This window comes from Mycteria americana, chromosome 1 (genome assembly GCF_035582795.1).
Source record: "Mycteria americana isolate JAX WOST 10 ecotype Jacksonville Zoo and Gardens chromosome 1, USCA_MyAme_1.0, whole genome shotgun sequence".
In the NCBI taxonomy this organism is placed as follows: domain Eukaryota; kingdom Metazoa; phylum Chordata; class Aves; order Ciconiiformes; family Ciconiidae; genus Mycteria; species Mycteria americana.
In genome coordinates this window covers 152,943,096-152,969,172 of record NC_134365.1, presented here as the reverse complement: position 1 = coordinate 152,969,172, position 26,077 = coordinate 152,943,096, and the positions used below count along the sequence as shown (strand labels likewise).

General features: G+C 38.8%; 1 protein-coding gene across 1 annotated transcript in view; it reads right to left on the bottom strand.

Moving 5' to 3' along the window:
- The window catches only part of NCK2 (NCK adaptor protein 2), a 90,398-nt gene that overhangs the window by 30,532 nt on the left and 33,789 nt on the right, over window positions 1-26,077 (bottom strand). Inside the window, exon 3 of the mRNA XM_075524779.1 lies at window positions 3,927-4,168. Coding sequence (XP_075380894.1) covers window positions 3,927-4,152 — 226 coding nt within the window. The 5' untranslated portion in view covers window positions 4,153-4,168. The remainder of the gene's footprint in view (window positions 1-3,926; window positions 4,169-26,077) is intronic.

The window sequence follows — 26,077 nt, the reverse complement described above, 5'->3', positions numbered from 1 at the left end:
CCAGATTTCATTCAATATGAGCAAACAGAAGACAGTAATTTGAAATGGCTAAATTGCCATTAACTTTTTACTCACAGTATCACTCAGTTAAGACAAAAAAGGGAATGAGAAGATGAATCATTTAAAATACTTAATAAGTGTCCTATACACTACATTTCCATAATTAAAACCAGGCTGTTGCAGCTATGTATCCATTAGAGTTCACTCAAGAAAGAGATTTAAGAACACAGAAGTAACGTATATCAAACAGAAAAATAATAAAAACAGACAGCCATCAATAGAAAAATTACAACTCTCAAAATGTCTCCAAGTCACTTAAGGAAAGCTAAAAGTTTTGGAAAAATTCCCTGATGACAGGACTAAAAGAAGATACGTGATAATGGAGTAAGCCCTTAAAAGGGAAGAGACAAAGTGAATGGTGCAGAAAAGGCTACTGTTTTGTAAAAAGATGTAGGATGATCCAAAAGTATCTCTTCAGAAATTACTGGGGCTCATCTGAGATTTGAGCTGAGCTGTTTTTCAGTCCACAAGTAACTGACTTAATGAACATATGCTAAACAAGTGCTAATCAGCATTTTAGTATGCACCCAACACATTTAAAAGAGCTGGCTCTGAACGCATTTTGTTTGCTGATGTTCTTGTCCAAAAATGCTGAAATACAATGGAAATTCTAGAAGCCTTAAGACATTGACGAAAACAGGCTAATGTTTTAAGCTATCAAGCTGCGTGTTCTAGGTACTGGCATGCCCATTAACCTTCCACTAACCCCAAGCCAAACAACAGTAAAGCTGATGGGATTCTATTAATAAAGTATTCAAGGGCTGAGATTCAATTAATGACAGTCAACAGAGTTCTGGGAAAATTAGTTTTCAGCATCAAACAGGCATGACTTCATTCTCTGATGAGATTAAAAGGTTTCCTGATAAAGGCAACTTCATAAAGGTAGTAAACTTTGGTGGTCTATTTGGCTTCTTATGTACAAGACACCAATGTATCAACTGGTGCCATAAACTTCCATTAGAACACAGACTACATGGATTAAGAACTGTTTAGATGATGCATCTTCAACAGCCAACTATGGGGACTATTAATTAAATAGTAATAGCTCTTATGGAGTCTGCCACAATTTGAACTATGGCTGGCACTTTCCATATTTATTGAATATCTGGAAGTAAGTATAAATCAACCACCGGTAATTACTGTGGATAAGCATAAGAGAGGCAGATAGCTACAGGCAAACATAGACAACATGCTATGTCATTTGTGCGATAACGATGTTTTTAGATGAAATATGTTTGAACACAAGGAAATTTAATTGATTAAGGAAGAGGTAGGGAATAGTGTATCTCCACAGGAGCAACCAGTTGCTGGAGTGCCGCAAGTATGAAAGGTGGGTCCAAGTACGTCAGAGGGTCCCTCTCTTTAAAGCCCGCTAACCCTGTCACTGGAAGCAGCTAAGAGCCTGCTGTTTCTCTCCTGAGATTTCACAAGACTTATAATTAATATTCCCATCTGTGCTGGGCTAGCGGGTATTTTAATGTGAATTTTCTTGTGATCTTAGGAGAGGCATGTTTGATGAGACATTAGACATATTTCTATAAAGAGAACTTAAGAACTTGTTTCACTGGGCGCAGCAAAACTTTCAAAAGCTGCTTCACTAGATCAAGCATCAGCCTTGCAATTTGCAAGCTTTTGTTTAAAAAAAATAGAAGTGCATTCTTGATGGCTGCTCAGAACAAAGGATCCTCTAAGGAAGGACACATGCTCTCCTTGTTCTGAATGGGAAATTACTGTACAACAAGACAAGCACGGCTTAAAGACTATAGTTTAGTTGAGGACTCTGATTCAGGAAAGGTAAAAAGAAAATTGTACAGATACATAGTGCAAAGCACAGACATAAGTTTCATTATGCTAAGCAGTTCACAGCCCTTAAACTATAAAAAAAGAACACTGTTAAGCACCAGCTTTTTTTGGTGGGTGTCAAGAATATCCTGAGCCAATTTGTGGGTTAGGCAGTTTCTTACTGTCACAGGATGTACGAGCATAAAAGAGCATGAGAGGTGCTTTGCACTCTGTATGCTTAGCAGGTACATGTGGTCACTGCAAAAGAAAAAGCTATGCTCCGCCTGACGGTATTTTTTGCCTCAGCTGAACAAACAACGCACAGAGAAAACTATTAGAAAAGGTACAGGGGAATCAATAGAGTGTAATAACGGTCCTTCAGAATTTAAGAGCCTGTGTACATGTGTGCAAAAGGCTACGGTTTGGAAGATGTGACACTAGTGAAGGTTCAGCCATGAAACCATCAAACTTTTTGTTCTCACACCGTTTCATCGGTCACCACCACAGTGAAGTGAAGCACCCTGCAGCACACAGCTTTGTTAAGATCAAGGAGGTAAACACGCATATATGCTGGGACACAGCTCTGCTTCCTTAACTTAAACACATTTCTGTTGGCTATAAATAAAAATGTGTTTATTTACATCATGTAAATACTGTCCACAGTATTTTACACAAACACTTGATATATTATCACAATAGAAACGCAATCTTTTCATGAAGTAGCTTTTAGACAATATATATATTTTAAACAACATAAATCCATATAAAAGGAGCTTAAAGTCACAACTGGGATTTTAACTAGTTAATTGGTGTTGGAGCCTATCCTTTATACAAATCCTTGAAAAGGCATAATCACATTTGCTGGCACTGTAATGAGTATATTCCAAGAGTATCTGTAGAAAGGCCTATGGTTTTCAATATTACTGTGGTAAATCTTGTGATAACCTTGTCTGCCTGCCACCTATCCTGTAATCCTCAGTTTCCACATACTTTATGGCAGCTCAGCAATGGAGGACACGGTAATGAAGAAGTGTCCAAGAAAACTAACTTCTTAGGCACAACATTAGCACAGGACACCTGCGATAAACCTACACAAGCTATTGACATGTTATTTTTAAGTGAACTTTTTTGCTTTCGAACAAGTCCAATACCAAATTCTAATTTTTCTGTTGAAGAGTCAGTATTTTCTATAGCACACTGCAACAAAGTAAGTTTTCCCTATGTAACACTTCGCAAAACACAGGCAAAAACCAAAACACAGGCAAAAATTAACCTCAAAACACCTCCAGGTGCATATCTGTTTCTGGTTTATTCATTACACCCTATAATACCACTAGTAGGTTTTTTTTGGCCTCTATATGTAAAATGATCACATATCGCTGTGTTTAACCTTCTCTAGCCGTATGTAAACCCGTTTATTTTTAGTCACTTAAACAGTCATTAAAAATCATTGCAAAAATAAAGAAAAAAAATTCATTTCACCTGACTTCCAAATAAGTTTCTTCAAAATACACTCAAATTTTTTTCAAAGGTATATTATTTTATATGTATGCTACACTGTTGTGAAGAATTTATGTGCAAGTATAAAACAGTGTACATATTAAGGTCTTGGAAGCAGAAGGAACATCTCGGACCACAGAAACTTAACCCCTGACATTGCACATAGCCACATTGTATAATCCCATTCATAAAGCGATTTAGCTTTGCTATGATAGCTATGCTGAACAATTCAATTTACATCCTTCTATCTCTGAGTGAGAGGACTTGGCATGAGAGGAGAGGATTCAGCAGCTGATATCTCAATGAAAACACAGTTCTTCAGCCACTGAAAATACACAGCTTCTGACAAACTGGAACAAAAATAACATTCTCCTGGATGTGATGCAACAAAACCTCTTACAGATTTTTCCACATGATTCTCCCCTCACCCCCACTCCCTCCCTCCACCATCCACCATGTCCCCTCAAACTAAGGATTAAGAAAATCCAAACAAGCATGTTAAAAAACATTTACATGCACATTACATTCCCAATCTGAAACCCATCAAGTCTACTAAACTTCTTCCAAAATACAAAAGGACTTACCCAATGTGTCTTTTAGATTTTTAACCAGAGAACCTTTCTTCAAGCTGTTTTTTCGCTCCACATAATTTGATGGCACATATCCCGTTTTGTTGGCCGCGTTTCTTACCCTCCACCATGTCTTTGAATCATCTAATAGCCAAAGACGCTCATTTTTCTTGATGTCAAGTTCTTGGTCCTGCTGTGCAGTGTAATCCCACTTTGCAATAACAATAACTTCTTCTGTCATCTTTCATGGAGTCCTTCTGCAACAAAATATTAAAACATGTTCATCAGTAAATTGTATCATGTAATTCTTACCCACTTTTTTCTTCGAGTTCTTCTGAAATAAGCAAGAAAAAGGTAGGGAAAAATGAAAAAGCCATACAGAGAAAAACCTCATAGACTGGAATTTCTCTTTTAAAAATAAGGGAAGTCATATTGATCTTTCTTGCTTTTTCTGCCACTAAAATATGACAACACCTTGACAGTAAATTCTAGTCATAATGTATTCTGTTTGCTTCCTCTGAACGTATATAAAATATTATTCAGATACACATTAACAAAGGCTAATTTAAAAAACCCATTTAGTTTTTGCATATAGCATTATAAAACTATCCCACACCTGGCATTCAAAGTTCTGATCTGAGGACAAAAATATATTTTCCTTCTGCCCTAGTTCCTCACCCTCATACTAACATATTATTTATGTTTGCTGCATTTAAACAAAGTTATCTAACTTTTTTTTAGTAGGAAGTTAAAAATTCTTCAAGAAGTAATGTAAGTCAGCAGGGAAATCTGCCATCAAGAGGAGGGTACTGTCTTTAGTAAGCCTTTGTTCGCAATGTTTTGTGCAGGCAGCACAAGACTGCATTTTAGGAGAAGCCTTTGCTCCCGGGAAGATGCCAGCTCACCACAGCTCACCTGCGCCAGGCAGGAGTCAGCGGGGTAGATAAGAGCACCCACTGTGCTTCCCTCGATTGCATTTCATTTCCTCCCTACCCGAAGCTTACCCAGACTTCTGTTAAGACTGAATGAGTTGTCTTTTTTTACTTACCTGTAATAAGAACGATCTTTTCCAAAGCTAGTCAGCTGCATGAAGACAGCTGCATGCCTCCATGTTTTCCTACACATCCCGGTAATTACTGGGAACAATGTGAGGGAGCACAATAGTGTGCAAGGAACAGAAAAGTCCCATGCCAGTACCAGTGACATTCAAACATATTATAATGCCAATCAAAACATATTGATTTTATCCTCTAAATTCTGAGAAGTTAACTAAAATTTTCTAATCGCTGCTGAGGTTTTGGGGGGGCAAGGGAAGTGGAGGAGGACAGGAGAGAGTGGGAGGTGAGAATATATTTCAAAATCAATGTAGCAGATTATTTTTTTAAAAAAGTAAAAGCTGTAGATTTCCTTTAAATTACAGATTAGTAGAAACAGGTCCCAGAATACTTCAAACTATCAATGTCCAAGGATCTTTTTAACATGATTTGACTTTGTTGCCTAGTTCTTAGCAGTCCACAACCCTATGAACTCTGATACCTATTAGTTTATGTGACAGAAAGTTAATTAAAAAAACCCAAACCTCGTTCAGAAATTCTGTTGAGCATGAAGTTATATCACCTATATTCAGAAAGGTTTCCTTCTGCAGTTTGGACACACACACACACACCCTTTCTCCCTTTAGCTACAGTACAAACTGTGAAAACTACATGGTAGATAGTCCAGCAGTCTACTCTTTCAAAGAAAAATAAGTGTTTTCCTTATTTAAAGTTAACCAATAATCATAAGACACAATAGCGGACTCTATTATAATTTAATAGCCTCCTCGTATCATCATTTTTGTTTCCAGGAGAGCATCATATAGGGTTGAGCTATGGTTGCTAAACTATTTGACAGCAAAGCTCTGGAAAGCACCAGCAACGTCACCCCTCCTGGACAAGGTAGGACGACATTTTTGAAAATCTGAAGCTGAAATCAACAGGCTTAAGTTCTCATTTTCCAATTAGAAAACACAAAGGAACATACAACAATTAAAACATCATTCAAATGTGAGTTTGCATAGCTGAGAGCCCCAAGAATAATTCAAAAAGAAGTTACGATGTTTTGAACAACTGAGAAGAAACACAACCCTTACAGTTCAAACAGGCTGTGACTTACGCAGGTGGAATTGATGATTTTACAGGAAATAAGTCACTATACCCTTCAACAATTTTTTTTTCCCTAAAATAATAATCCCATCAGACAATGACATAGGAGAGCCTGAGCTTTGGACCACAGTCTCCAATAAGCTGCCCTGGTTTCTGATCCACATAAAATGGACAGATAGCCTACAGATCGATAAGCTGATGCAGCCACAGGGCGACTGCAATCAAGCATGTTCTGGAGGCTAGCATTGTCAATATAATCTCTCTCTCCAATTTACATTGATTTATTTTATCTCAGCAATTGTAAAATGGTCAATTCTTACTGTTCCTGGGGACATGGAGAACATGAGGAAATAGGCTACCACCAATGCAGTTGGCTGATGTTGCCACCACACAGGCTCTGCTTCTAAAAAAGGTTATTTTCACAACACAGGCAAGTTATAATTATCTATCAATATTACAGTATATTAATAATAAAAAAATCCCACATTAGGCGTAATATTTGGCTAGTGACCAATGGAAAACTATTAAATTTTTCCTATCCCTCTGAAGGGAAAAAAAAAAAAAAAAAAAGAACTGGGCCATGCTGTTAAGAGTCACCAAGTGTTTCCAGTGTTTCCCCAAGGTGTTGGGCAAGGACAGAAGCACAGGAAGAGATCACACGTCAGGGCTGACAACATCAACTATACAGTCCTCCGAAATGCACTCCAGGACAGGAAGCCCCAAGCTACCCAATTTCTACAATTCCAGTTATTGTCCACGTGTAAAACTGCCACTCTCCCTGAGAAACAATGTCATTTCACAAGCAGACCCCTTGCATGATGCAATTTTGGCAGAAGTGTAGGGAAGCCAAGTTTCTCAAGTGGCCCGCTCATGCAGAACCCAAGTCAGAAAAGTACTCCAGGTTTTGCTGAATGTTTAATAGCACAAGCATTCCTACCCAAGTGGGGACAGGATTTATAACTAGTCAAAATGCATCATATAATTGCAGCTAAACATTTGTCCATTTAAAGCTGTATGCATGTGTGTGGAGGAGTTTGGTTGTGCTGGTTCTTTAGGGTAGTTTGGGGTTTTTTGGGGGGTGGGGTGGGGTGTTTGATTTGGGGTTTTTTCTTTGTTTGGTTTTAAACGTGGGGAACTAGTATTAAAGTTCTTAAAATTACTTTCTTCTGGTTACATCATTAGACTGGCTCCATCAAGGACAATAAGGTTCTTCCTGTGACATTTACAAAGCTAAGATTTCCTTGTCTGTGAATAAGGACACATTTGTTCCCCAGAAAGGGGGCTGTAGAATTAATAGTTTTGAAATGCTTCTGCAACACAGCTGTGTGCCAAACAAAAGATTAGAAGCAAACAACATAACTAGATTTGGGGAAAAACATAAGGAAAAAACAATAATACAACCTTCCAAAGCATCTGAGCGCTCCATAAAAACTTGACATGCACTCAAAACGTGAAATTTCTGTAGTATACTGCTTATAGACTGCACAATAAAAAAAATACCAGAGTCTCCATTGATTCTAATGTTAACACGAGACTCCTTCACATCAAAAAAATGAAAATCCATTTCTGCTAAGAGTGCATACCTTCTGGAATGTTCCTCCTCAAAAAGCTCAGAAGTCCTAGCACTGAAATACAGAGTCTTCTCCTCATACCCAATAGGATAACAGCCCCCACTTTAAAAAGCACCAGTGAATACCTATGCAAGGAACTGTAAATTTATGAAATACAACACAGCCATTTCTCAGTACAAGGTTGTTTCACTTTAAAAAGCATATGTATGGCCTTGGTTTTTAGCTTACTGTATCAAGTGGTCATTTGCTTTACTTTTATGGCAATCCAACTTCCAACTGCAGTTTTAAAAAACAAACAAAAAAATCCCCCAAAACAAAGACACCACACTAAACAAGCAAACAAAACTCCACAACTCAGACCTTGAAAACATAATTCTTACATTAACTATGTGACCAATGCACACTTCCAACCCCTTTTAAGCCAGCATTTCCTTCATTGCTAGCAGTGGTAGCAAACTAATTTCACCAATATTGTATCTGCTGAAATGTTACAACTAATTAGTTTAGTTGAGCTCAGGTATTTTCAGCCACTTTGTTTCTTCCCTCCAATTTAGGTTTTGTTAGGAGAGGAGTCCTGTCTTCAGTGGTAGCTGCCCTATCTCAGAAACACACGTGAAAATGTTCCAACACAAAAAACACGCTTGGGAGCGAGGGAAAAACTGAAAAATCTGCCAGGCTAGGAAGGTAGTGAACAAAAACCCAGCCAAGGTAAAGGCAGTTGTAAGAAGACTGTACTGAAAGCCTGCTCAGACAGGTGAGGAACATTAGCTAACCCTAAGGCAGAACAAAGGTAGACATCAATGGAATATCTAGTACTGTAGCTCCTGTACTAAAGTCTGTACTTTATCAGAAGAAAGTCCAGAAAGGAAAAGGTTATGTCCAATAAACTATCAATTATTCAAGAATTTATCAGTGGCAGAAAAAAACCCAAAGACAACCAGCCACCTATGCCATTTTGAACCAACACTTAAAACTGAACCATGCAAACAATATTTGAGACTATGGAAACTTAAATGTAGAGGAACTTAAGAGAATTTGCTCCCACAAACTTGTAAATCTGCTAGTGATTTTTCATGTGAACTATTTGCTCCGTTGATGTTATTTTAAATATCAAACTATATATAATTGTTACACAGATCTCATTTTCTTTTACCAGGCCTGGATTTCCGCCCCCCGCGCCAGTATGTTTCTCCCAAAATGATAAATAAGAAAGGATCCATTCCAGCATGCCACCTGAACTGGAATCTTCTCCTAGAAGTTCTCCGTGAGTTAACGCTCCCACTAGTTTAATGCCCTGACCCAACGGGCAGAAAAGCAGCATCTCTTCTTGCCCTCAGGAGGAAGGCTCAGGGTTACGTCAGGGATACGGTTAGTTAGGATAGTGCACGCAGGCGGTATGGTTGAGCTTTAAAGACACAGGGAGAAAAGAAGCAGTCACTCTCCCCGTTCACAATTTATTTTGCAAAAAAGAAACATAGCTGAAAAATGACTGACAGCAATGCTTGAAATTTAATCCCTCACCAAGGGAACAAGAAAAAATTCTATTAATAGGAAGTGACAATTGATATAACAGACTGTTCTGGAATTGGATGTCCTCCTAAGACACACTGAAAGAAAGGAACTAAATTGATACGGAGACTTTTACATGACACTGATGTGCATAAAACACCTAACTGGTATACGGTATTACATAAGACATAATTACTATATGATATTTAGTTAATTGTCTTGGGAGAATGAAAACATAACTAATGACATATCACGGTTTCCTCTAAGATTTGAAGGCTGAACAACCTCTCCTCCTCCTGCCCCCAAACTCTGAAAATGAAAATGGGTTTTGAACCCTGCAGCACATGTTGCTGACAGGCCAGCTATCTGGTGTCCACTTGGTTAATCTTTCATAAGCTATAGCAAATAGGCAATATTTGGTCCTCTAAGGTAACACAGTTGTGGAAAATTAAAAAAAAGTCTCCATCGAGGCCTCTTTCATAGTAAGCAGATGTGCTTACTGTATTCTGTAATTAATAAAATAACTTGTATTAGATCACTTCATCTGAAGTACACTCCAAGTCTGAAGCTTTCTTATTTATCAAGATGCAATCTCTGGTTAGCCTGCCTACTGTTTCAGGAGGTTTGAAGCTTTGTTTTCACTTACGGTTGTTTTCTTTGTTGCGTGACTGGGTGTGGGTTAGTTGGTTGGTTGGTTTTTTTTTTAATCAGCCTGGATGAATAGTTTTGACATATAGAAAGATTTCCAAAAGTGCCTCTCTCTACATTTGAGATTGTTTCACTTGGTTCTTGGGGATCAGTAAAGCATCAAACTCAAAGACAGAATTCAGAAGGCATTAAAAAGAACAGAAATGTGAATTCAAATGAAAACCTGTGAAAAAGAATACACCTTTTGGACGTGCTTTTAGCTATTTTCAGTAGAACACAGCATTTTTTCCACTTAAAGTATGTATGTTTGAAAAAACAGGAAAATATGATCTCCTTTATGCAAAGGCCAAAGTTAACCTAAACCAAGCAAAATATCATATTTCTGACAACTGCTACAAGAAAATCTCAAAATGCAGAGGTATAAAAAGAGTAGACAAGCTGACTCAAATTATGGCAAATCGTTGCCCTTTGTTAAAACCAGTAAAACCCCTTCCATGCTTTGTAACATGGGCTATTTGCTGGTGCTCAAATGGAGATGGATCACATAACAGCCACCTTGGCTAACTGCTTCTGCAGTTTAACACTTTAATACTGCATATAATGTGTGTCAATCCACCCCAAGGGACCCATTTCTTTGGGAAGAGGTCACTGCACCAAAAATTATTGTAAGAATACTCCCCCCCCTCTTTTAAAGGAAGTTAACTAGATAGCTGTAGTGACCAAACCTTCGTCATCCGGCTATGCAGTTCTGAGGTATCAAACCGTTACCTGAGCAGAAAAAAAACCCCACATGCCTGGGCTGCCTAAAATTGCTGGCTGTTTTAACACAAGCTTGACAATTAATTTGGAGTATTTCACTATTAGGTCTCATTAGGATGCGTTGACTACTTAACTAAAAGTGATAGCTGAGTAAGTGCAAGTGTTTATTATCTAATTTACTTTGATGTGCAAACTGAAGACACAGTCACAAACAATAGAAGCCGCTGCTGGTACTTTAGGAGAGCCAGTTTTCCAAAGCTGAAAGGAAGGATGAGTGGAAGCTGCAAAGAATAAACGTGAACAAAGATGTAAATAAATGGATCCACTGCGAAGGAGGAATGTTTTATTACATTTCCCAACCTACTCTCACAATTTAGCATTTATGAAAGAAGTATTATATGGCTAAAAGAATATCCTGTTTAAAAAGTGAGGTAAAAAGCTCTAGAGGTTTTCTGTGTCCCCTCTCCCTGATAACTTTCTTTGAAAAGGAAAAACTGATAGCAAGAAGCTCAAGTCAGGAAATGCAAACTGAAGGTATCAAAAGAAGTGCAGTTCAGCTCATTAAGAACTATAAAAAGTTATTAAACTCTGTCTGGAATAAATTAAATACTAGCAATAGAAGAAGTACAGAATTAGACAGAACATTAAGTTTCCTGCACATGATGTAAGAAAAAAAGTGTTTAATACTTATTTCTACACTATGGGATTATTTTACAGTGACAACCATTTTCTTTTCTGTCATTAACTAGGGTATAAAAATAATACGAAAAATTAAACTTTTAATCTTCAAATGCACCCCAAGATAGTAGAACCATCCACAAAGCTTTTACAGTTTTAGTGTCAACTCTGGGGAAAATCTGGAGTGATGAAGTAGTTCTGGAGAGTTACAGTTGTGCCACTAATTTGAAAGCATAAATTGGACATCCTTGATAACACCACCAACTAGTCAGATGAAGTCTAATCCTAAAGAAAAATAAAGGAAAGAGACAAAGCACCCCCCCCAAAACCCCAGACAGCATACCAGCAGATTATGGACGTGCAATTAGTACTTATTAAAAGGGTTCTAAGGAAGACAGGCATGAACAAACTATTTTTTTCTGTAGATTTTTCACTTCATTTGAGCTCCTGATTTAGGTCTACCCATCTGCCCAAGCCCGCACTCACGCTGGACAGATTAACAACCAGATACCAGGCAAGCCCAGCCACAGGGGTGACTTCAAAGGCAGGCTCAGCAGACACCCTGACCCTTTCTGGCAGGTCCCAAGACATTTGTTCTTAGGTGCAAAAGTACTCCGTTACCTCATGAGTCACTTAGGAAAAAAAAAAAAAACAAAACAAAAAAAACCCAAACAAACAAACAAACAAAAAACCCAAAAAAAACCAACAAACCAACCAATAATTATAGATAAAACTGTGAGGGCGATACAGCCCAGTGGAACAGTTAATCACATCAGAGGTGCTGCGGCCTGTGCACCACAGGCGGGACTGCCCTGCCACGGCCCACTTCTACGTGTGCCACAAGTGTGGGGTTTTTTTAGATGATACTTCTTGCTAAAATACAAGCGGGCTGTATATCTTCAAAAAAAGTGAAGGATCAGTCTTAATTAACCAGCAATTTAGAACTGTACTTAGCCAAGTAACTTCATCTTGATGCTACCCAACAGCCTGTCCCCACACACCTCAAACCCTCTTCCCCTCTCTATCACCTGCCATCGTTTCAATGCTGTGAGGTTTGGGGTTTTGTTTCTTCAGCTGGATGCTTCTGACAGCTTCTGAGCAATGTTTGCTTCTCTGGGCCCCGCAAACATATCTGATAGCCCAATCTCTAATACAACTGCAGCAATGCTCCGGCGCCTTGTATCTTGCGTTACAGAACAACTGCAAACAGGAAACCTCAAGAAGAGGTTAGTGGTAACGAATTTCTGCGTAGCTCCAATAGAGCACAAAAGTTAAGCTTGTTTTTTGTCTTATAAGTGGCTTAGAAGCCTTTTTAAAAGACACACAAAGAAATAAAGGAGAATACAGATTAGAAACACCCAGAAATACATCCTTCCTGCTAAGGAGTCAGCGCAGCACTTTACCACTCAACAAAAAAGAAATCTCACTTTATGCATGTTTATATAATAACATGTAACAGGATGTTTGTAAAAAAATTTCCCACCCAATGTTTTCACGAAGCCTATCACACAAATCAGTCTGCCCAGATGAAATAAGCAGGGAATGTTTCAAATGATCTTTGAAAATGTAAACTTGCCATTTAAGGAAAAGGAATAGTTTTAATCATAAAGCGTGCATCATCTCAGCGAGACTCACGCGTTTTGCGTGCAGCCCAGAGTCCCAGCGATGACCGTCTCTGATGGCTGTAGGTGATGACAAGGCCCTTTCCAGCTCTCCAAGCCCACTCCAGCATGAAGGTGTAGCCCCGTGTCTACCAGGCAAGAGCAGCGGGGATGCCCTCGAAGGCAGAGACTGCCAAGCACAAGGAACCCAGTGAGGGCAATCCCCCAGCTCACATCTTTCCTCCTTCCTTGTAAGCCAGGGTCACCTCACAGTCGTCACGGCTGCCCGTTATTCAGAGTAATGCAGCTTTCATAATTCGAGGCATACTGTCTCAGAAAAAGTTGATGTTGCAAGAAAAGGACACAACGCTGTCACAACAGTAAGACTCTGGCAAATATTCTTAGATAAGAATAAAATTGCTAACGTTTATTTGAGAAAGCAGCAGATACTTTAGCCTGCTCCCTCTCTAGTGATAGAAAGAGAAAGCCGTCAGGGCTGTTACAAGGTAGGCTGCTCAGCACTAAAAGAATACAAATCTGAGTTCTGGCCTTCTATTAATTCATGCAATACCACCCTAACTTTATACGATGTTCACTCTGTTTCATGTTGTGACCTTCATAGAAGCTAACCTTTCATATTTTTTTAATTTCATTAGCAATACTGCTGTGCCACAAAATTTCCTGGTCTGGGGCAGTTCAAGCTACAAATGCTTAATCAATGTGACAGTCTTTAAAACACATAATACTAAGTACCATCTTGCCTATTTATGTGATAAGCACTCGGCTGTTTCAGGAAGTTAAGTTTTTAAAAACCTTTTGATGTCTTACTTGAAAAGGATATTTCTATACCATTTCTGGAACAGCATGCCTATTATAAAGTAGGCAGTGTTCATTTTTAGCTTCTGACAGATGATTTAAATTTAAAATTCTATTTCAAAGGACAAAAAGCTGGTATTCTACAGAACAAGCTGGTATTATATTAATGTATGTTAAAGTTTAGCAGTACTAGTTAGGAGCCTTGTAACTTCCCTATCCTTAAAAGATAGATAATGATAAGAGACATTACAGAGAAAACACTCTAATAGGTCTTCAGCTAAGCTGAAACCGAGTATGGTCACCAACACACAGGGCAAAGGGCTTATAATAAAAACCTGGCTCAAGCCTTTCCATAAACATGGGATGACTATTAAGAAATTGGTTAAGGACAAGCTTAAGGGATTAAAAAACCCAAATATATTTCAGCTTGTTTTGAGGAGGGGGAGTTTTTTTTTAAAAATTTGCATTTTTATTTCATTTGGAAAGCAGGACAAAGATTAACAGACAGTACTGGCAACCTTTTAGAGACCAGGCAGGAAACACTGAGAGGCATTTTTGTAGTTAGACTATTTTATTAGTGCTTCATCCAACCCAGCTGGTATTTTTCGAAGAAGGTATTTCCCCATATCTTGAAGACTACACAAACTTGCATCTTTTCATGCCCTCTTATTGTATGCTTATCAGAAAACACAAGAAGTGTGAATTATTAAGTTATCATCGCTGGTTTTGTCTGTTGAAAGAGGGGGGGCGGGGGGGAACCCAAAACACACACATTTGAATATAAAGCAACTCCAACCACAGATAGCCATCAAATATCCCTTCCTACCAACCGCTTCGTCCAGCCTTTAGCCCCACATGCTCGTGCCATCTGCCCTCAACCTCCCTTTGTGCCTCTGTTGCTGCAAGCTCCAGCAGCAGAGAGGGCTCAGGCAGGTGCCAGTAGTGGCTGCAGGTTCTCGTTCTGCCTCTGTCAGCAGCCTAGACGGATGCAACTACTGAGGATGACCCAATCTGTGGTGACTTTTTCCACTATTAGGGCAAGAAAAAGCTTCTTCTTGCTTTATTTTGAAGGCATTGCCATCAAGAGCGATGGTTTTACACATTCTAGACAGCAATGGTCTAACCCAGACTGTGCAGAGAGGACACCTTCAGACCCTTTGGCTGCAAAGAGCATCTGACCAACAGGGAGGAGGCACCTTTTTTGGCCTATGTTTCTTGGCTGCACAGTAAACACAACAAAACCCCAAATGCTGCCTCACATTTAGATAAATATAGCAAGAGGGTGAGAAGAGAGCATCGGCTCACCTTTTCCTGAATTCTTTTAAAAGTAGTTTCAGAAAAGCCACACAGCTAATAAACAGCTTAACTGCACTAAAGGAAACTTTTGGGAAAAGAGACCTCATCTCGCCCCTAAAACAGCAGCAATAATTAATAGCCACATCTCCACATTGGTTTAGGGTGTTTCTACTAAGTCTGAGACACAGATAAGCTTAATGTTTGTTGGTGTTAATCTGGACTGTTATCTCCCCACTCCTCCCAGAAGACAACATTTCAGCTTACCTATACATTCGGAAATACATGAAAACAAAAAAAAAAACCCAAGATAGAAGAGAGGGGAAAGTCCAGAAAGAATACAATGTATATTAGGTGCCCAGACAAGACAAAATTACAAATCATTTCACACCTACCAACCTCTCCACAAAGTCCCTTACAAAAAGGTGGTAGGAGGGAGCCAAGCACACAAGATGACAGAAAAAAAACCAGACACCCTACAGAAGTGGGACATTTACGTAATACTATCTATATGATAGACTGGTGAAACATGCTCTGTGGAAGAACAAATTAAGTGCACCGCTGTTCATGCACTTTCATCCTCACTATCAGTAAACCTTCCTTCTTGCCTTGAAATTAAAACAGCCAGCCACGCAGGATATGGTGAACACCATGAAATTTTATAAAGGAGACATCCTTGAATTTCCTTCAAGATTCAAAAAAAAGCATTTGAATTATTTGCTTCCATTGCTGCTTCTTTTCCTCTAGCTCAAACATTCAATGGTCTGCAGGAATTATACTTCACTGGAAGTGTTAGTACATTTATGTATTGTATAAACAAAGAACAGTCCTCAGATATAAGAAGTTTAACCTTGATCTCGCACAGAAGGACAAAGCTCAGAATCACTGTGGATTGCTATGTTTCACTGCTAATCCCTTGAAACACTGCTACCTACTTTTCAAGGGATTTCACTTTAAACTGTCTATAAAATGCTGAAAATAAAATTGAACTGCTGACCTTCTGTTCCCCAATAGAAAAATGATATATTCGCTTTTTAACTAGAAAGAGGAAGAGATGTTTGTTCAGTTCGAAAATGCATTTATTCCCAAAGCTGTTTAAGAAAAAAAAAAAAGAGTACATTGTCCATTTCTAGACAATGTTCACTTTATAGTCTTAAGCAATTTATCAATTGCTTTACAAAAAAACCCATTCAATCTACCTCATGACAGTAGGAAAATGTGAAAAATATGTATATTAAAACAACTTTTAACTTTCTAGTTCACAGAGCACTAAGTATTTTAAAGACCCTGTTCAGACTCTGTTCCCATGAGCTTTCCAGTTTACTGTCATTTCAAATACTGAATAAAGTATTAGACTTCTGGATTTTTTTTACCAGGTCACCTGGACAGGAATTTTTTTCCAATATAAAGAGCTGCATGTGGCAGTGAAAAAAAATAAGATACTTCTCAATTTAACTCTCAAGCAACGTTCCACAGATTTTTATCTGAATTTGGGGTTACCGAACACCTATTTCTCATATCTAGGAGAGTTTCTCAGGCAAAAAGCTACTTTCCAGAAGCAGGGTCTTTGAATAGTACAGGTAAAAATAATCACCGGATGCAAGATATCATTCTTGATTCTCTGCTTATGTATATAACCAAAGAGGCAGCTTGAAAGATACGGTGTTAGATTTCATTAAGAAACAGCTAATACCATTAAATTTGTTCCTGTATAAATCTGTACATCTTCCTGAAGAAGACTGGACCACGAGACCGTTACTTGGAAAGCTATCCTTTTAATTTCCTGATAGGACATGTACCAAGAGAAAGCACAATTTAAATGAAGAGACACTCTTGGATCTTGTACGAGATGTGAGTGAATGCTGCAGCTTCACAAGTCTCTTGTCGATCAGACTGACTGCTGTGCTAATGGTACACAACCAGGAAAGTATCAGCCCAGGCGAGAAAGGGCCACCCCAGTCTCCCCCGAAAGTTATCTGTTCTCCTTCCATCTAACAGCTCTTCAGAGTCAAGACAGGAATCCTCTCTTATACCGCTCCCAAAACAAGTGCGGAGGAAAGTCTATCCCTCACACTTTCCCAAATAAAACAGGTTTCAAAACGACCTGTGCTATAGCTCTTAAAAACGCTTTAAATTTAAAGTTAAGCTGCATTTTTAGTCTGGAACATTGGCAGCATTCATTTATTTCAATCAAATTATTTCTTACATACCCTCCTCCAGTTCAAATGAGGTCCTCTTCCAAAAAATAGTATTTGTGAGTGCTCTGCCCACAATTACAGCAGCAAGCCATTGTAATTCCCGAGTCGAAGGGAAAGGACACAAAACCAAGAGAGAAACACCATTCACCGAAGGGGGAAAAGGATCAAAGGGGATTTACTGACACCCTTCTGCGAGGTGTGCGTCAGAGAACACAGGCTGCTGTAAGCATATTAGGAAGATGCTCCGTATTCTGAACTCTTACCTTGCAGTTCAGGTGTCAGCTGCTTTAAGATGGCTTACATAGACAACCTAAAAAGTTGTTCCACTACTATTACCCCAACATGATTTTCCACTGCACCAGAACTGCTGCTCAGAAAGATAAGCTTCTGAAAGTAAACTTTTACCAGATAAAGACTAGGAATATCTGACTTCTTCCATAGAAACAGTTACCCAAAACCCAGAACAGGCAATTAGAAGGGTATACATTTCTATGAGCAAAATATACATTCAACAGACCAACACTGCCTGGCGACGCCAGACTCTCATCCTCCTTTATTCCCACTCTTAGCTCCAGTACTTGAACAAAACTGAATCCTTCCAAACTCCTCTACATGTCCTCCTACTGTTTTATCTTCTGCCAGAAATTTCTCTACAGTTCACTTTTCTGAATAAAATCTCCCTGCAATAAACAAATTGGTTCAAAATTAAACATTTGGCTTTGGCTGCTACATCACATTCCCTTTAATCCAGAAATGTTATGTACTCTTACACTGATGAGACGTTCTATCCTCACACACTCACGGACACATTTTCTTCCTCACTCTCATCAGATAACAACGAAATGCATCAACAAATGTGAAAGGGAAATAATAGTAGCCAAATGATTGCCAATCATGGAGAGAGACTGTGAGGATTAATATCTGTACGAGAACCAAGACTAAATAAAGGAAAAACAGGTTGAAAACCACAGGTCTGAAATTTGGAAGTTTAGCCACCAAGTTGTCATTACTTCTAGATTCATACAAATTTAAAAATTTATATTGCTACTGAGTTTCAATAAAAGTGACTATGCCGTCATTGTTTCATATACAAGTTTAGTTGAGAGCCACATAAAATACTTAGTACTTGACAGCTTCTTTTAGTAGCTTAGTATTACTTGTAGTCAAAATTCAAGAGCGACAACGCCACAACTCTGTTATAAGTAATATTACAACAGAAGTAGACAATTTCTTCATTATCTAAATCAGACCTTACTAAGAGAAGCTGTCATGGTTTAACCCCAGCCGGCAACTAAGCCCCACACAGCCACTTGCTCACTCCGCCCTGGTGGGATGGGGGAGAGAATCGGAAGAGCAAAAGCGAGAAAACTTGTGGGTTGAGATAAAGACAGTTTAATAGGTAAAGCAAAAGCTGCACATGAAAGCAAAGCAAAACAAGGAATTCATTCACTGCTTCCCATGGGCAGGCAGGTGTTCAGCCATCACCACGAAAGCAGGGCTCCATCACGCCTAACGGCTACTTGGGAAGCCATCCCTCCGAATGTCCCCCCCTTCCTTCTTCTTCCCCCAGCTTTATATACTGAGCATGACGTCATATGGTATGGGATATCCCTTTGGTCAGTTGGGGTCAACTATCTTGGCTGTGTCCCCTCCCAGCTTCTTGTGCACCTAGCAGAGCATCCTTGATTTAGTATAAGCACTCCTTAGCAACAACTAAAACATCCCTGTATTATCAACACTGTTTTCAGCACAAATCCAAAACATAGCCCCATACTAGCTACTATAAAGACAATCAACTCTATCCCAGCCAAAACCAGCACAGAAGCCAATAGTGTTGCCAAATCTGCATCGGGTCTCAATGAAAAAGGTTTTTTAAAGAAAATTCATACACAAATATTGGGGGAGCTGTGGAGCAGTGCATGAAAGGAGTGGCAAGTTACAATCCCTTGACCCCCCCCAAAAGTAGGAGCAAGTATATAAAAATTCACAAATCACCTCAAGGTGGGGAAGAGAACAGGCAGAAGGGGGAAGACACATGCATCCCCTCTCCACCTGGACCTCAGGGAGAACTCGCAGGAGAGAGATCCCTTTTCCTTTCCTGCATCACAGAACCTCTGAATGCTTCACGTGACTAATACCAAGCATATTTATTTCATCTGTTCTTGTTCTTAAGCTCCTTGTTGAAACTTAAGCTGTGAGGAACAGGTCTTGGACTGAAGTGTTATCTGATGCCTTGTTCCTGTTCCTCTAGTGCATAATACATTCAGGTTCAAAAACTCAAACCTGAAACCAAGCTTTAGTTCCAAAAACAGTAAGCAGTACTGTGTCATTGCATCAAATGCTGCCCTCACTTTTTGTTACTCTTATTTTTAAGGATTCTACAGAATTAGTCAGGGTACCGACTCAGGATGCGGAGATGCCCAACCACCACATACAGGTCAGAATCTTTAGTCTGACCAGTGGCCTGCTTTGTGATGTCACGTTCCTCTGCTTCTCCTGAACCACAGCCAGGGAGCAGGTCACAACAACCTGCTGATCTCTCTGCCACCACCTTTTTTCCTGAAGAATACACAGCAGCAGCCACTCCTCACACAACTGGACATAAGCCCAGCACACATATGGGACACCTCCATGTTGGCCACACGATGATGTCTTACCAGTTACACAGTTACAGCTCACAGGTCAAGAATTCCTGAAGTTTCAGTAACTTACTGCAGTCAGAAAGTATGTTATAGCAGCCAAGCATCCAAAGAGTACCTGAAGTGCAAGTCAGCAGTTGAGAACACAAGATTTCATTAAACCTCTGACAGTAAATTCAATTTCTAAAGAGCGCAACTGTCAAAACCTTGCTTACAAGCTAGTTACAAGCTAGCTTCAAAACCAGTTTTATAAACATTCATATACACACCCCACCACCACCCCCCCAGGTTTGTCCTTCTAGTCAAAACATTTAAGAAAACCCAAGGATGTCACACCCTTTTCTTTTGAGATAAATGCTTTACCTTACCAAACACCCTGATCTTCATCACCATGAACCAGCACTCTCTCTATCAATAATGGAACAGACCTTTCCAGATCCTATACAAATCCAGAGCTGGTAGAAAATGCCATTCAGTAATCTTGAGGGACAACTACGAAAGGAAAAGTAATACTCTGACTGTTTAATCTTGAAAGACAAATTCAGTGATCAAATATAAAGAGAGGTTTATCCTCAATTCCACAGCATTTTTGGGCTGGTATGGGATAACTAGAGAACTAATGGTATGAGACAACCCAGCTTATCAGGGAATGTGCTAAGTACTGAAGGACAAAATACTACTGATTTTGGTGCAAGATAGAGAATTCAAAAATCAGCCTCTTGGGAAAATCTGAATCCCCTAAACTATCTGCTGCTTCAGGCAAAGGATCTCTCTGACAACACCTGTGATAGCGTGCTTAGACAGAAGCTGATACTTAACTTGCATATAGGAACAGGTCTGTTAAGATGTCAGTATTTCACATTTAAAAAAAAAAATCAGGTTACAGGTAAATTTTATAGAACAGCAGGAAGAGGTGGAACAAGTGGGCACAGGGAAAAGTGCTAAAAAGAAATGCAAGGACTCAGACTAGCAAGGAAAACAACAGTGTGAGTAGCAATGACAGTAGCAGGGGATTTGCTGGAAGGATTGCACATACAGCTGCTGAATCAAAAAGCAGGAGTAGGTTCACTTAAAAGAAAGTGGAGGGGGAGGGAAAGAGGGTGACAGAGCAGGTAGAAAATAAGCTGCACAGAGGTTCTGTTATGGGGAACAACTAAGAGCAGCTGACACAGACAACAGCCTCCAAAATAAGGAGGGATAAGATGGGGGAATCCATCTACAGGGGATCCCTGAAACAAAAGGGTGTGAAGAGACCACAAAGGAAAGCGGGGCTTAAACCCAGGAGACTGCAAGGAGCCTGTCATGCCTTAAAATGAGACTCTCAAACTTAAAATCAGGGAAAGAAAAACAGACTGTAAAAGGTTTGTATCTGTATGCATGGTATTTTATGCTTCACGTTACTACTGGCTTAAAAAATAACAGGACAAGCTCATTTTCTCAGTCCTCTCTGCTTAGTACAACTCGAGCTTTGTTACTACAGTGCAAACACTAATTGTAATCCAAGATTAATTAACTGATTTATTAGAAAGAGAATTCCACAGCAAATATACCACACTAACCTTTAAATATTTTCTGTTCTGTGAAATCCACCAATTTCAGCAGTTATCCAGAGCACCTCTGGGTAACACACACAAAACCATTCGCCAGATATGAAACGAGATGAACTTCCCATTCATTAAACGGCAGTATTTCATCAAGCCGAAATGCTTTTTAATATCATAATACATTTGATGTAATACCTACCATTTGAATATGACGTTATATAGAGTATGTTAAGAGCACTACTGAAAATACACACGTTTACAGTTTTAGCTGTATTTCTACTACACACCAATTCTAACACAAACAATGAATCATTTAAAGTTCCCTCAAAGCCTCCAGACCAGACAAACTGCCTTCCAGCCATTATCAAATGGAGAAACAAGCCTTCAACTGATTTTATAAGCGACCTACGCCAACGCTGGCTGCAGGCCCGGTCCTGCAAAGCACCAGCTCAAGCAGTCAGCCCTAAAGAGCTACGAAACAGGCACGGCACCCCTCAGAAACCTGAGGGGAGGGGATCTCCAGGAAGCGTTTGCAAGCAGGAGATGACAACAGGTCCTTTATGGGGCAGTTAGATCTTGGAGTATGACCTCGGTGGCCTCAGCTGCTAATCTGCTTCCTCCTTCAGGAGGGTTTGGGATCACTGACCTGCCCCTGCACCAATACAGCCCTATCACACAGTCCCCGCATCCTGAAAGCCTCAAGCTGACTTTCCCCAACCTGTGCCTCTATGTATAACACTCACCTAAGTCACGAATGCTTTCAGCACCTCAGGATACTCCCTGTGATGTAGCTTAACTGCATAAGCTATCTTGAAGAGTTTCTCAAGATCATATTCGAAGCCACATCAGTTGTCCCTCAAAAGGGCAGTGCATATTCAAATCTTCTAACTGAACCTGCTGTAACGCAGGGATATGTTTATTTAGAAACCACAGAAATAGGGGCTCAGTACCCAGTTCTGCCAGCGGCATTCCTCTGAACACTGGCCAGGACACTGAGGTTGGTCACGGCGTGTTTTGTGCTCAGTTCACGAATATACTCAGGCATAAGCTTAACCTTAGCATACTCATATATATCTATTTTATATATATAGCTTAACTCATAGCTATATTCATGAGCAACTTGCTAGATCCTTTTCAGCAGGAAAAGCTTTTTTTGGCTCATAAAAACTGACATGCTCAATGAGAAGACAGCCAAAGTGCACACTGGCTATCAAACCACAAAACTACTTCCACCAGGAAAAACGTGGTCATCGTTTTATTTTTACTGAACTGAATTTTCATGTACTGATGAAAGCTGTACGGTGTTCTCTGGTGAGGAATCCATATGGATTGCAGTTAAAGTATACTGCAAAGGCCATTTGTGAGCTGTAACAGGTACTGTTGATATCTACAAACCTGAGTTGCACCTCAAGCTATCAAAGCTGGAAAAAAATTATAGACAAGTGATTCTTAATAATCTATTTTGGTATTATTAGTAAGTAAAAGCATGCCTGTATTTGCATGCAAAGAACTACAATTACTACAAAGAAAAAGAGAAAAAAATACGTAAAAAAAATCTAAAAAAGAATACTAAAAATACATAATTCAGTGACGATTGATTTATTTGGGGGGTATACCTGTGGTTACGGGGGTTGTAGGAGTGGGATGGAAGTGTTCTTCCCTACTGTCCACAATTACAGGTTAGAAAGTATTATGCCACTAGCATAACATAGCAGGCAGTATTGTATAAATTCATTTATTATACTAAATGTCTGTAAATACATTTAAGTAATGCTAAAGTTGCATTCAAAGGCTTAAAATCAACACTTTAGGCATCTGGGATAATTGACATAATTACAGGAAACTTTTTTTTTTTTAAGGGAAAGAATCCAAACATCCATTCAGTACATACCTTTCATTATCTTAATTCCTGTCAGAATCAAAATTTCCCATAACTAACTCATACGAAACACTAAGAATAGGTATTGTTTTCCTTGGGTTAAAACTCCTCAAAAATCAACAACTATAAAACTTGCTGATCCATAGAAAAATACCAAGAAACATTCTGATACAGCATCACAGACAGTTCCATCAAGTTGAAACGTCTGTGGTGATTTCTCCTCTTTAAACAACAACGAGGATCAGTCTTTCAAAAGCTGTGAGCATGTCCCCAGCCTCGCAAGGTGAGGAGCGCATTTGCATCACGGTTGTTCTGAGTACCTTTACAGACTAGGCTTTCCACCAAACGTTGTGGTACTGTAGCCATTGACACCTGAGCACAGTTTGGCAAATCTGCTGAGTACCAAGACACTGATAACTTTGCTTGTACCTGTTTGCTTCTGATCTCATCAATCTCTCTCCTCTGTACAGAGGTATCCCTGAAGAACCAAACAATACATTCCATAAAGGTGTATGAAGTCTCAAAAAGTATACTATTAAAGAACATTTCCCAGATTTTATCTAAAATACAAAAAAGAACTGCTCCAGGCACATATTAATATTGCAATCACTTTTCAAAATACTCTATTGTGAAAATACAAGATGTGATTTATTTTTTGATTCAAAGACTGTAAGTGAATGAGGAACAAGTTCAAAAGTACAGAATACCACTACATACAATATGATGTTCTAAACCAGGTGAAATGCTTTTTGGACAGTTTCAGACTTGCAACAACCGAATGATTGCAATAAATTGCCAGAACATTAGACTTCACCTGTAACTTCATACTAATTTAATTGCAGAAATGACAGTTTTGTGTTTTTTTTTTTTAAAAAGGGTGCTTTCAATATAGCGCGCGAGAGAGAGAGAGAGAGAGAGAGAAACAAACAACTGAAAAAAGCCAGATTGTCCAGCGAGATAAAAGATGAGCTGGCAGATCTTGATAACCACATACTAATTACACTGTAGTTTTGACTCAACAAAATCCTATAAGGACACATTACTCTCCACAGTTTGGTGAAGTTTAAGAACATTTTGAGTGTAATTTGTGAATATTTACTCTGTTGCCAATTGCATTTCCTTTTCAAAGGACAAAAGGTTTACTATGTTCTGGCTCAACAAAGCATTTCAAGTGTAGGCTTTACTGAAGCTACACCTATGCATTCATCTCCTTTTGGGAAAGGCATTAGAATGCTCCATGTTTTCCAGAATCACATCTTTACCAAGTTGAACATAGTCTAACAGAAACATGCACACAAAGGATGGAAAAACACATAAAATAGTGATATTTAATTTTGTTATTGAAATTAAGTGTTGTCTAATTGGATACAGCAAGTATTCTGGGTATCCATACTTGAGGGAAAGAGAAAAAAAGAAGAAGGAAAAAAAAGAAGAGGGAAAAAAAGACACCCCCTACACCCCCCACCAACTGAGATGTCCAAATAGTTCTTCCTCTCCTCCTTTCAGTGAGCCATTATCTATTTGGCCTTTTGGGGAAGTACATAAAACCTTCACTTTGGGTGTGTTTGGTTCCCCTCGCCGTTTCTTGTATTTTCCTTGAACAAAGCAGTGGATTTTTTTTTTTTTTTAATTATTTTCACTGAACTGAAAACCGTTATAAAAAAGGATGAGAAAGAGATTCCAAAGATAAAAAGCTAAAGAGTTTTATATTACACATTTGAAATAAATACAAAATTTGAGCCATAGTCAGTAAAATACAAGCTTAATTTTGAGTAGAAATTTTAGCAGAAAAATTAGAATAATTTTACTGTGATTAAGTCTACAGTTTGATGAATCACTGGCTTTAGGATTGTGTGTTTGTTTTGTTTTTACTTTAACAGCCCTTTCAAGAATATTTTAATTTTGCTACCTACATGACACACAAAAAGTATAAAGAGAACTCACTGGAGTTTCTACTCCAGAAAATTATTACAAAAGATTTCTCACTATTAGTCCTTAAACACAAATACAAAATGTTCAAGGCTATACTCTGACCTGTTGGAAAGGCCAGGGTTATAAATTTGTCCATTACATTTAAAGACATGTGTCAGATAATTTGAAAATGTAGTGCAAAAGCCAATTGTAGCATCTTGGAGTTTCTATCCTAGTACTTCAGAATTTCCTTTTCAGTTTGAAGGAAACTGAATCATTTGCAAAAACATATGTAGATGTTATACTTAAGACTGGATTGCATTTTTAATTCTAACGGGTTCACCTGCACTTTATTAAACAAATTAAGTCTAATTTCAACATCTGATAACACTTCATTGAACAAGTATTTAACAGAACTCACAACAAATATCAAGGCACACGAGGACTTCATACATTGCTTTCCATTTGAAGGCTCCAAAATGTCAATAATTAGCCTTCATAACTTCCTTCTGAAGAAGGTAACATTATTTTTATTTTATAAACAGAGAATTTGAGTAAGAAATAACAAATCCACCTGGTAAAGTAATGAATGAAACTAAGATCCCCAGTTTTTTGCTCCATGCTGCAGCCACTACAATGCTGAAAGTTCATTCAGCGTTCTGCCTTTTTGCTTTTATTTTTTGGTACAGTTGTAATGAGGTTTCATTTTATTAAAAGTTGCTGTTAATAAATCCCTACTAAGCCACGGAGATCAACTACAGTTACTAGAAACAGAAAACAGGACACATGAATTAACAGAAAGAAGATAGCCAGACTCTACCACAAAATGAATCCTATGGAAAACATCAGCTTCATCAGGTTACTTCAGGTCTTCAGAGACAGCCCAGGAAGACATTCTATATATACTGAATGCAATTCTGTTCTAGTCTCACAGAAAACCCACGAACCTTCTCTCCTCTCAATACTTTACAAGCTA